The 12,210-nt window shown below is 37.5% G+C and overlaps 1 protein-coding gene and 1 long non-coding RNA gene across 2 annotated transcripts; both read left to right on the top strand.

Moving 5' to 3' along the window:
- Positions 1-2,314: 2,314 nt before the first annotated feature.
- Positions 2,315-2,911, top strand: LOC138897191 (uncharacterized). Its single transcript, XM_070183151.1, has 2 exons — positions 2,315-2,716; positions 2,831-2,911. Exons 1-2 carry the CDS (start codon positions 2,315-2,317, stop codon positions 2,909-2,911), a joined length of 483 nt encoding a protein of 160 aa, XP_070039252.1.
- A 5,550-nt stretch (positions 2,912-8,461) lies between these two features.
- On the top strand, positions 8,462-11,855 carry LOC104092960 (uncharacterized). The gene is made up of 2 exons (XR_011410244.1): positions 8,462-9,185; positions 11,605-11,855. It is a non-coding gene; the product is annotated as an uncharacterized lncRNA (long non-coding RNA).
- Positions 11,856-12,210: the final 355 nt, after the last annotated feature.

Here is a 12,210-nt window from a genome sequence, read left to right as displayed (position 1 = left end):
TCAAACTTGTATCACGCATGTATCTCACACACGTGTATACATGTGATACATATTTGATACATGTGTGATACACAGTGTGATACACATATTATTATTTTTTTATGTTCATCTTCTGTTTCGAATTTTCAATTCAATTCACCTCAAAACTCTATCAAATCATCCCAAAACTGAGATTCAAGCTCCTTGGGATGTACCAATCAATTCTAATAACATCCATTCAAAAGAAAGCCAAAAATTGACCTTTCTTTGGCTACAAATATCTAATTGGCTAATATTGATAATAGTTGGCTAATATTGATAATATTTTATGAATTTGCCAATTTTTATAATAAACTATTTATAAATGTACATAACTTGTAGTTTCCCTACATCCATTCCCACCTTCTTAAACACATAAAATAAAAGAAAACGAGAGCCCATTTGGCGTTTGGATTAGCGAAAAGTAGCTTTTTGGGAAATTTACCTTAGTAGACAAGTTTTAAAGTATTTATTTTTTGGCAAATACATAGTTTACCCATCAACCTTGCAGTAAAATCCATGTTACACGCTTCTACTTCACGGAAAACCTTTTACACACTTAATCTTTTAAAAGTGTGTCTAGGACACACTACTTTTGACTAGATAGCACTTGCGTATTTACACACGAAAAAGCTCGTGAAACCCGTAAAAAAATTCCATTTTTTTTGTCTCCCCTCTCCACAAGAACCCCTCCTCCTCCCCCTCCCACCTAATCTTCTTCCTCATACCACCCTCTCCCTCATCTTCTTCCCCAAATAGAATTTTTGAAAGAACATAAAATTTTAGATCTAAAATTGAGCAGCTTTTGTTGGTTTATTGTCAAAATATTGTGAAAATTATTTATTTGTGATATATTTAAAAGCTTTAATAGTAGTATTGAAGGTTTGGTGAAAAAATCTAGAATCCATCATTGTTGGGGTATGAAAAAAGCTTGAAAATTTAACTGGGTCTTGTTGATTATTGGGTTGTTGAACTCAATTTGTTGCTCGATTATTTTCGGCTAGTTGTTTAGATAGTATAGTTGAATTTTGGTGTTGTTTAAAACTTTTTCACAAATAACCATGGTGGCAACAACAATGGTGTTTAAGATAGAAAATGGGAAGATGAAGAAGATGGGTTTTAATTGTAATTTCTAATATATTTTTTCCTTTTTAAAGTCAATGACACATGTCACGGCCCTATTAGGGCGTGACTTTCACGTTATCTGAAAAATTGATCAAACACAAAAGTGGTGTGTCGGTCAAGCACAAAAGTAAGTGGTGTGTCTTACGCACACTTTTGAAAGATTGAGTGTGTAAAAGATTTTTCGTGAACGAAAAATGTGTAACAGTGATTTCGCTACAAAGTCGATGGGTAAACTATGTATTTTGTATTTTTTTCAACACAGGCGGTACCAATTTTATAGTTTTTTTTTTTTTTACCACTTTTTAACATTATTTACTACTAGTACAATTAGGCAGAATCTTAAATTTATTCCCTTTAAAAGTGGAATCCTGTTCCCCTTTTATCCCACTAAAACAGGTATGTATATATATATACTAGTTTTGTATTAGGTATATACAATTACTATGGAAAATATCAAACAGTAATTTATTATATGATTTATATCTTCACTTTCAACACATTATGTATATATAAACTATCACATCTTAGCAAATATTATCTAGAGAATACAACCAAAACAAAGAGAATTATATTAGACAAACATAATATGGAGCTGAGGACACGGAGTATAGAAACGATAACCTTTAGGGAGCATTTTTAGTATTTGATAAGGATCTCTTTTAGTGAAATGCTTTAATTTAGGGATTTTATTTTTTTGTAAACAAGTTAAGTACCGCATGGAATGTGGATCTTTTTTGGTATAATCCCTATTAATACATGTATGAAGCTGGTTACATGGAACATTAGGGGATTGAATAAGATCCCTAGACAGAAAGAGGTTAAGAGGTTTATGAGGAGCAATAAAATAAGTATGATAGCATTACTTGAACACAAAATAAAGGAGCAGAAGCCTATTCAAATAATAAGGAAGATCACTACAGGGTGGGATTGGTTAACCAACTATGAACACAGTAGCAGAGGAAGAATTTGGTTGTTATGGGATGCTAATGAGATAGAATGCTTGGAATTGGGAAAGTCTTCTTAATTTACTCATGCTGCAATTCACATTAAAAGTATGAATATGAGGTTTGATTTTACTGCAGTCTATGGCTTGCATACACCGGAAGATAGGAGATACTTGTGGAGAGACTTAGTTAATATAAATATTAGGCAACAGGGCCCATGGCTAATCATGGGAGACTACAATGCCATCAGGTCAGGGGAGGATAGGCCAATTGGGAATCTTGTACAAGAATTGGAGGTGAGAGATTTCAATAGTTTCATAGATGATAATGCTTTGGTTGAAATGAGGACCAATGGAAGGAATTTCACATGGACAAATGGGCACACGTACAACACAATAGACAGAGCTTTGGTCAATGCTGAGTGGATGCTGAAAATGCTATATCTGGAGGTATGGGTAATGGATCCAGGATGCTCTGAACACTCACCCCTGAATGTGTCATTTGAAGATAATGAAGAGAAATTTCCCAAACCTTTCAAGTTTCTAAATCATCTAGCTGAACACAAAGACTTCCTAGCTCTAGTTAGTGGAGCATGGCAAGGGAGTAATGAAGACAATACCATGAAAGATGTATGAAAAAGATTGAAAAGAGTGAAACAAGTTATGAAAGAGCTGAATAATACAGAGTATAATGCAGTAGGAGACAAGATTAAACAGTGCAGGAAATAATTATGTGAGCTGCAGGAACAAATGAGGAGTCCTGGACAACTTGAGAATATGGTTATAGTAGAAAATTACATAAAGATGCAACTGGAGAAGTGCTGAGGGTGGAAGAAACTATCATGAAACAAAAGTCGAGAGTACAGTGGTTAAAGCTAGGAGATGCTAACACTGCCTACTTCTTTGCAAGCATGAAAAATAGATACTCTCAGAACAAGATCAAGAACTTAATAAGGAGCAATGGGAAAGTAATACAAACAAAACAAGAGATTGAAGAGGAAGTAATTGGGTTCTATAAGAAACTATTGGGATCAGCAGCTGAAAGATTACCTGCTATTAATCCAGTGGTTATGAGGGATGGCACATTAGTGAATACACAACAACAATTACAGTTGGTAAAAGCAGTATCTAAAGAAGAAATATACAAGGCTCTACTGGGTATTAGTGATAGTAAAACACCTGGATATGATGGGTTCAATGCACTTTTCTTCAAAACGATATGGCCTGTGGTTGGAGATAAGATAACAAATGCAGTGATGGAGTTCTTCTCAAGAGATAACTTGTACCAGCCTATCAATTGTACAACAGTGACCCTGGTTCCTAAGGTAACAAATCTAACCAGAATTACTGAATTTAGACCAATATCTTGCTTCACTCTCATCTACAAAATCATCTCGAAGGTGATAACTAATAGACTAAGGCATAATGGATGATATAGTAGATAAAAGTCGGTCTGCATTTATGCCTGGAAGATTGATAAATGATAATATAATAATGAGTCATGAACTTGTTAAAGAATATTGTAGGAAAGGCTTATCACCAAGATACATGTTGAAAGTGGATATGAAGAAAGCCTACGACTCTATTGAATGGGATTACATGGATCAAGTCCTAAGGAGTCTGCAAATGCCAGGGAAGTTTGTTCACTGGATTGTGAGATATGTGAGGAGGGTCTCGTATTCCATCATCATCAATGGGCAGCATTCAACACCTTTTCCTGCTAAAAAGGGGTTGAGACAGGGTGATCCTTTGTCTCCGTACCTATTTGTATTGGCTATGGAGTACTTCACCAGACTGTTGAAGATATTAAAGATGAATCCAAATTTTAACTATCACCCTAAGTGTGCCAAGCTGAACATAATGCAACTTAGTTTTGCTGATTATCTGTTACTATTTTGTAGAGGTAATATTATATCTGTGCAGCTATTATATCAGTGCTTCCAAGAATTCTCACAAGCTTCTGGATTAGTTTCCAATGCTGAAAAAAGTTCCATCTATTTTGGAGGAGTCAGGGATGACATACAACAGGAAATACTGCAAATGCTAGGATTCTCCAAGGGGACTCTTCCAGTGAGATACCTGGGGGTATCTTTGAGTACTAAAAGGCTATCACTGGTGCAATGTCAGCCTCTTATTGAGAAAATAGTAGGGAGAATACAATCTTGGACTACAAAGTTCCTCTCTTATGCAGGAAGAGTCCAGCTTATTAAGAGCGTACTATTCTCCATTCAAGTGTTTTGGTCTCAGTTATTCCTGCTACCAAAGAAACTGATTCATTTGATTGAAAGCATGTGTAGAAGGTTTCTATGGACAGGAGGTGTGGAGGTCACAAAGAAAGCATTTCTAGCCTAGGACAGATTGTGTTGGCCAAGAGCAGCAGGTGGATTGAACTTGTTAGACATAGGCATATGGAATAAAGTTGCTATCTGTAAGCTACTATGAAATTTATGCAAGAAGAAAGACAAAATGTGGGTTCAATGGGTTCATGTATACTATAAGAAATATAATTCAGTGTGGGGAGCTGAGCCAAAGCAAGCATCATGGGGTGATCCAGAAGACATTTAAAGCCAAGAAATACTTTGAAGAAGCTGGTTACTCAGAAGAAGAGGTATTCAGAATGGAAAAATTCCCAACTAAGGCTATGTACTTGAAGCTGCAAGGAGAGTTTAGCAAGGTTCCATGGAGAAGGTTGATATGCAACAATATTGGGCTACCTAAATGGATACTCATCTTATTCCTGCCTGCACTTAGAAGACTACAAACAAGAGACAGATAGAGGAGATGGGGCTGTGTGGAAGATGATACCTGCCCATTGTGTCGCACAGAAGAAGAAACAATTGATCACCTATTCATCAAATGTACATTTTTAACACAAATCTAGACAGCAGTGCTGGAATGGAAGAGGGTTCATAGATAGGCGATGACATGGGATCAAGAATTGAAATGGGCTGAAAAACACTGTAAAGGCAAAAGTTCTAATGCTAAAATTTGTAGGATGTCACTAGCTGGAAGCATGTATTATATATGGCAAGAGAGGAATGAACGAGTTTTTCAGGCAACACAAAGAAATGCTGAAACAATCACTCGACTGTTAACACAAGAGATACATTGTAGAGGGAATTTGAAGCAACGTTTGAAGAGAAAGTTACTAGAACTGAACTACTATCCTATTGTTCATATAGATATGTAGACAGTTAAGAATAAATAGGAGTAGCGGGAAAGGAAGAGATAGCTGAATCTGGGACTTATGTCCAGATCAAGCTATGAAGAGAACCAATGTGTAAATATTACTTGGTAATAAAATTGTTTAGTTACCAAAAAAAAGAATTTCTTAAGTTTGATTTAAAGTGGACTTTGGTGTTATCAAAGTCTGTTTGAGGTTTCAAGCCTTGGAATAGGTTCGTATTGTGATTTATTACTCGTGCGTAAAGTTTGGCGTCATTCGGGAATGTTTAAGTATGATTCAGACGTGTTAGTCGAAGTTTAAAAGTTCAAAAGTTTAAAGAAAGGTTTCGATCGTCGATCCATAGTTTTGATGATGTTTGATGTGATTTGAGGCCTCGAGCAGGTTCGTGTTATGTTATAAAACTTATTGGTAAGTTCGGACGGGGTCCCGAGGGCCTCGGGCATGTTTTCGGACGAGTCGCGGATCACTTTGTTGATTGCATTGCTGAAGGGCCTTGGTACTGATGCAATCACACCTGCGGAAAAAGGGCTGCAGATGTGACTCTGCAGAAGCGGCCAGTCAAGCGCAGAAGCGGATTTGCTGGGCGAAGGCTGGGACCACAGATGTGGTCAAGTTTCTGCATAAGCGGAACCGCATCCGCGGATGGGGCGTCGCAGAAGGGTGGGCGCAGAAGCGATGAAGGAGCCGCAAATGCGGTTGGCGACCTTGGCTGGATTCGCGCAGGTGCGAGCTTGATGCCGCAGAAGCGACCATGGGACCGCAGATGCGAGGCAGCGCTGGGCAGACTTGATTTTATACGGGATTTGGCCTATTTTTTTTCTCATTTTCTCTTGGCTTGGGTGATTTTTGGAGAGATTCATGGAGAGCAAGGTACGTAATTCCCACACAATTTTAGTGAAATACATGGATTATATGTGGATTTAAACATGAAAATTAGTAAAAATTGTGAGATTTTGAAAGAAACCTAGAAATTGATATTCTTGGATTTTGACCACAAAATTGGACATAGAACTTGGAATAAATTATATATTTGAGTTCATGGTGTTATGGGTAAAGTTTATCTTTGAAAATTTTTGAAATCCGGGCATGTGAGCCCGAGGGTTGACTTTATTGACTTTTCGAGTGAAGTTTGGAATTTTTATAAATTGTTAAATTGTAAGCATTGGAGTGTATTTTGATTGTTTTGCATGTTGTTTAACTAGTCTCAGAACGTTTGGCTTTGAATTGAGGAGTTAGAGAGGCGTTAGAGATGGTTATGGAACTTCGGAGCGAGGTAAGTCTCCTGCCTGACCTTGTGAGGGAGAAACTACCCCCTAGGTGATGTAATTTCTATGTGATACTAGTTGTGGGTGCTACGTACGCATGAGGTGACGAGAGTCCGTACGTAGCTAAAGCATATTTATGTCCGGGTAGACTTAGGACCTTATCATATAATATTTGAATTATTTGAACTCATTCTGCTGGCTTGATTACTTGAACTTATAATTGAAATTGATTTAGAAATAAATATATGTATACTAGGCCGAGGCTTATCACCTTGAGTTGTTGGCTAGTTATTTGAGAAACGGTAAAGATTATATTTACTTTGTGCTCATGTACTGTATTGTAAGTACGTGTCTCGTAATTCGATAACTTCCTTCCTTTCTGGTGGAGCGGGTCGAGGGCCTCGACAGTATAATAGATGTATCTATGATTCGTGCCGCTCGGACCTCGGCAGTGTACATATTATTCTGGATCGGGCCGAACGACCTCAGCATAATCGTGCGTTATATCACTGGTAGTACGAACATGCACGAGATTATCTTTCAACTGATGCCCGGTATTTTACATGGTACTTCTTTTCCATTTGTTGCTGGTACTTGATACATCCGAGCTGATGAGGTAGAATACAAGATTGAGAAATTCATACTTTAAAAGAAATATTTGGAAGATTAGGTAACTTACAGATTTACCCCATAATGGTTGTGTGCTTCACATCTTCTTATTATTTTATTATATTTCTTTGTTGGAACTCTAGTAAGTGTCGATGTCGACTCCTTGTCACTACTTCTCCGGGGTTAGGCTAGATACTTACTGGGTACGCGTTTATTTACGTACTCATGCTGTACTTCTGCACTAAATGTGCAGGATCTGACAGGTTCATTTGGTGATCATCTTGACGCGCTGCGAAACTGTTGAGGAGGCTTTATGTGAGCTACATTCCAGGCTATGCATCGCAGTCCACAGAGTCTCCATCGTACTATTTATTTTATCCTGTCTCATTATCATGACCCAAAACTCGCTATAGGCCGTGATGGCGCCCAACGTCACCGTTAGGCAAGCTAACGATGAACTACCAACTTGATTACGCATTTTATTACTTTCGAAATCATACATTTTATCAGATGAAGAAATCAACGCATTAAAATCATGAAAACTTACACTTTAAATAGAATAGATAATAAAAATGTGTAACTACTAAGTATAATCACCACAACATCTAGAACATCCCAAAAACCAGTGTCACAAGTGCATGAGCATCTACTAAGGAGTACAATAATAATACAACATCTGTCTGGAATACAAGTTAGACAGAAGAATATAAATTGTAAGCACGTAATTTTTGACCCGCCACGTTCTCAAGCCACTCGAATATTTTATACATATATATTTGAGTTATTAAATTTTGTTGGATTTTAATATGTATATATAATATATCTTTTTTTAGCATTTTAAAAATCAAAAACAAAAAAATAGTTTTACTCTTTATCTTATTTGTATTTATTTAAGTAGTTAGTATTTTTATGGTGATACTAATTTAGCCTTATTTTAGTTTAATCTTTGAAAATACCAAAAATAGTTTTGTTTTTAATTTTTATTTTTATTTTAATAGTTTATTAAAATCAACCATGAGTGGTCTTACATTTTTATAAATACTTTATATTAAAGAAGGAAAACTTAGGTTTTTAGTTAATGAATTTCATCATTTTAAAAGCCCAACCTTGAGATAGCCCAATTCGGATCCCTTACCCAATTAAACCAGCCCAATCCCTCAAACCATTTTTAACCCATGACCCGCGACCCACGCCCATCAAATCCATTTGACCCATCAGTTTAAGTGATTCAATCTTGGCCTTCCATCCGTTTAATCCAATGGCCAAGATATTTCCTTCATACCATATATAAAGCTAATATCATCCAAACCTAGGAACCCTGGAGAAGCCAACAACCATCCCACCTTATCTCCATTCCGCCTATGCCGCCTCCGCCCTTACCCACCTACTGCCGATGCCCAGGCCTGACCCCAAAAACAAGAGCCGCACCCCCACCTCCTTTGACCACGCCGATTGCCACCAAAGTCCACCGAAAACCAGCCCCTTTCCACCAAAATCCACCGAAAAACACGCACACACACACATAGCTGAAGGAGAACCGCACCTGACACACCTTCTTCTCAAAAAAAGAAGAAGAGGATGGTAAAATCAGAAACAAAATAGAGTAAGAGATATACGGAGGAACGGACAGAGAGAGTGACGAGAGGGAGGAGGACGGAGAGAAAACAGAGCATGCCTAGTATCAGAAGAGCCGCCGCCTAACTACACTCGATCTCCACAGAAAATAGCCATTAAAACTATTATGCAACCTCCATAGCTCCATTAGCTTCCCATTGTTAACTTCACGTCGGAACTCCGATTCCACTCTTATCTTCAAAACTCTTTCGATCGACAAAAGGTACTGCCATTAAAGGTCGAATTTTAGTGAGTTTAAGGTCTCGGACGCTCAGATCTGAGTAAAGGGAGGTAGCGAGGCAATTCGGTCCGAGTTCGACGAGGTTTCCGGCGAGGTTTTCCGGTTTAGATCTTGTTCGCGGTCCCGTTCGTTTTTGAGTCTTAGAGCCATCAAACAATCAAAGTTCAAACTCTTTGTTTTAAGGTCAGATTCTTACTCATACCTTTCTTAAAATTCTGTGTATTAACTTTTGATGAAATGAAGTCATTTGTTTGATATTAGCAGTGTATTCATTTGGTTGGCACTCATATTGCTTTCGTATTCCTTTTATTATTAGCTTTAAAGATTATTGTTAGATAATTAGCCTATCATTCATTAAACTTGATTAAAAGGAAGAAAAGAATGATAGTTCACTTATAGCTTCAAATTAGTGGTTTGTTGGATTTTGTCATTTAATTGATAAATTGGCTGTGGGGGTTTGCCCGATTTAAAGAGCAAAATCACATTTGGACTCCTTAAGGCAAAATTGTCATGGAAGAGAATTGAAAAAGTTATAACAATTTGAGCTTTGGATCATTTCTATTAGTTCTTTATTTCGCTATACCCATTTGATCGTTAGGAGCATACTTAGGCCGACCATACCCCGTGTAGGCAAACTTTAGGTCTTGTCTTTTATTTCATTCGAGGTAAGAGGTCATTCCCTTTAGTTTATATTTCGAAAAATGTCCCAAAGAGTTTGAAAATATTTTACCCGGGGAATGCCCCGAAGTACATGTAAATGAAGGCCAGAGACTGGATGATGCGAGGAAGCGTAGAATAGAACTTTAGTATTTTATTTTATTTTTATTCCTTTTATTAGGTGGGGACGACCTCAAACCTCTTGTGTGTTTATTTTCCTTTCTCTGTGTTTTTTTACCTCAATTTGAATATTTTAAAAGCCAACTAGATCGAGTACGCAACCGTGACTTTCACGGAACTCGGGGAATGCCTAACACCTTCTCCCCGAGTCAAGTGAACTCCCTTACCTAGAATCTCTGGGGTACGTGGTTTAAGAGTCAAAATGTGTTTTGAAGGAAAATTGTTATTTAAAAAATGGTGACCTGGTACACCAAAATCAAATGTCAGGTGGCGACTCTGAAAATCCTTTAAAACACATTCCTTTGTCACTTTTCGGACTTGAAAAACCTTTTGAGCTTTCAAAATCGCTTTATTATTTTATAGTAGGGTTAGTGAGGTGGAAAAAAAAGGGTGTGATAGCTTTGGCGACTCTGCTGGGGAGTTGCAGGTTCGAGCTGGTACTTGATCTTGTTGGCTTTTTAGAATATTCGGTTGAGGTTTTTATGTTATACTTTATGTGATTTTTATTTTGTTTATGCCATTTTATTATTTGCTAGTTGTTTATGTGTTTACAGTTTTTTTTTCTTTATTGGTTACTGCTTTATAACTGCCATCATATGCATTACCCGGTCAATTCTTTCTGCAACAAGTCTCGTAGTGCACGTCGCGTACACGAACTCTTTGTTGAGTCACCCTTATTTGGGGGGGGGGGGGGGGGGGCGTCAGACGTATGGAGTGGGTGGAAAGCTTGAGCAGCCACCATCGACCATACGCTCCCCCGAATTGCCTTGTCTAGTGAACCCTAAACTTAGGTCAGCCTTTAGGTCATTCTTATTTGCATCATATCATTTAGACCTAGCAGGGCTCGGTCCCGGGCGCCGTGTCCCTTTATAGAAGGCCTATCCAAATTTTGTCAAAATGGGCCCGTGGCCATAAAAGATATTTAATCATCCCTATGTGCTACATGCTGCATTCTTTAAGGGTAAAGGGGTTATTTGGCAGACCAATGATGGTTGAGGGTAAATGAGAAAGAAAAGAGGGTGAAGTATAAAAATGAAGCAAGTAGGGCCCAGTTATACTTTTCTTTCACAACTTTTTCAAGAAAAAGACCAAAAAAAATAAATGAAAATAAAAAAATCCAAAAAGATTTTGCACTTTCCCATCATTTTTCAAAAAAAGACAAATATGTTTTCTCCAAATCAGTTATTTTTTTTAGTTTTCTTCCGTATCCAATCTTCACGAACTACGTATACCTGATTCTCGTCTTTCGGGGCGGGATGCGTAGGCAGCCCACATAGGGTCCGGGCTTCCTAGTGAGTCTTAAGTTCTTGGCTTCGAGGGTTGTAGCCAAATCTTGCATGTCTAGCTACTTTTGGCCACATCGGTTGTTTTTGTAAAATAGGGATATTTTCTCAAAGTGGCTTGTTAACCTATGTCTTAGAGTCCTAAGTCCACAACATGATGTTCTATCAGTCTAAGATTCATTCCTGTTGAATTTGCATGCTTAGCCATTTTTCGGCCACATAGGCCATTTTCGCAAAGTGGGGTCATTTTCACAAAGCAATTTTAGGGACCGCGATTCCTGAGAGTTTATGGGCCTTCGTGAGGTGTTTCCATGTTTTAGAGTTCGTCCTAATTGAGTTTTCACTTCTAGTCACCTTTTGGCCTCGTTAGCCATTTTGTAGAAATAGCCCCACTTGCGTCTTGCATGTGCCTAATAGGATTGTTATGGCTCACATAATGTCTCGACTTACTAACTTTATTTGGTCTTATTTTTCTCATTCAGGTATGGATCCATGTACCAGAGTTCGAGCATGAAAGATACCCCAGGACCATCGCATTTGGGAGCTTGTTTCAAGTGACTTTTTATATTTTTTGTCTGTTTTCATGTTTTCTTTTACTTTCTTGTCTTGTCTAGTAGTTTTGAGTCTTTTAGGTGGTGTAAGAGTTTATCGAGTCTTTTGTCATCGTACTTCCCATTTGTATTTGAAAAAAAAATAGTTATAAATGAAAAATTCAAAAAGATTTTTGATTTTAGTTTATTTTATCCATTACTTTTCCAGAACTACGATTGGTCTGATTCATGTGGAACATGATACGCACGCAACCTACATAGAGTTTGATCGAATTATTATTAAAAAAAAAAAAAAAAAGAGAATGAAGTTTTGGGACGTGAGGGGTGAGAGAAAGAAAATAGTGATAATTAGAAAGAAAAGAGAGGAAGGAAAATGAGCAAGCCAAGAAGTGCTAGAAAAGAAAGGAAAGAGAAGATTGAAATGAACAAAATTGGGATGATGCCAAATGACCTTGTGACCCTTGAAGTCATTCTAGAACCGTTAATTGTTGCTAGGTACATTGCACGCAATGTGATATTTCTATATGATAAATGCTC

Source organism: Nicotiana tomentosiformis, chromosome 8 (genome assembly GCF_000390325.3).
Source record: "Nicotiana tomentosiformis chromosome 8, ASM39032v3, whole genome shotgun sequence".
NCBI lineage: Eukaryota > Viridiplantae > Streptophyta > Magnoliopsida > Solanales > Solanaceae > Nicotiana > Nicotiana tomentosiformis.
The sequence above is the reverse complement of the archived record's forward strand: the minus strand, read 5'-3'. Positions and strand labels throughout refer to the sequence as shown.

Bases quoted from the DNA above. Each gene is read 5' to 3' on its own strand.
- LOC138897191 (XM_070183151.1), top strand. From the start codon at position 2,315: ATGGGAGACTACAATGCCATCAGGTCAGGGGAGGATAGGCCAATTGGG. The intron at 2,717-2,830 runs GTATGAAAAAGA...TGTGAGCTGCAG, and splicing joins AAGACAATACCATGAAAGAT to GAACAAATGAGGAGTCCTGG.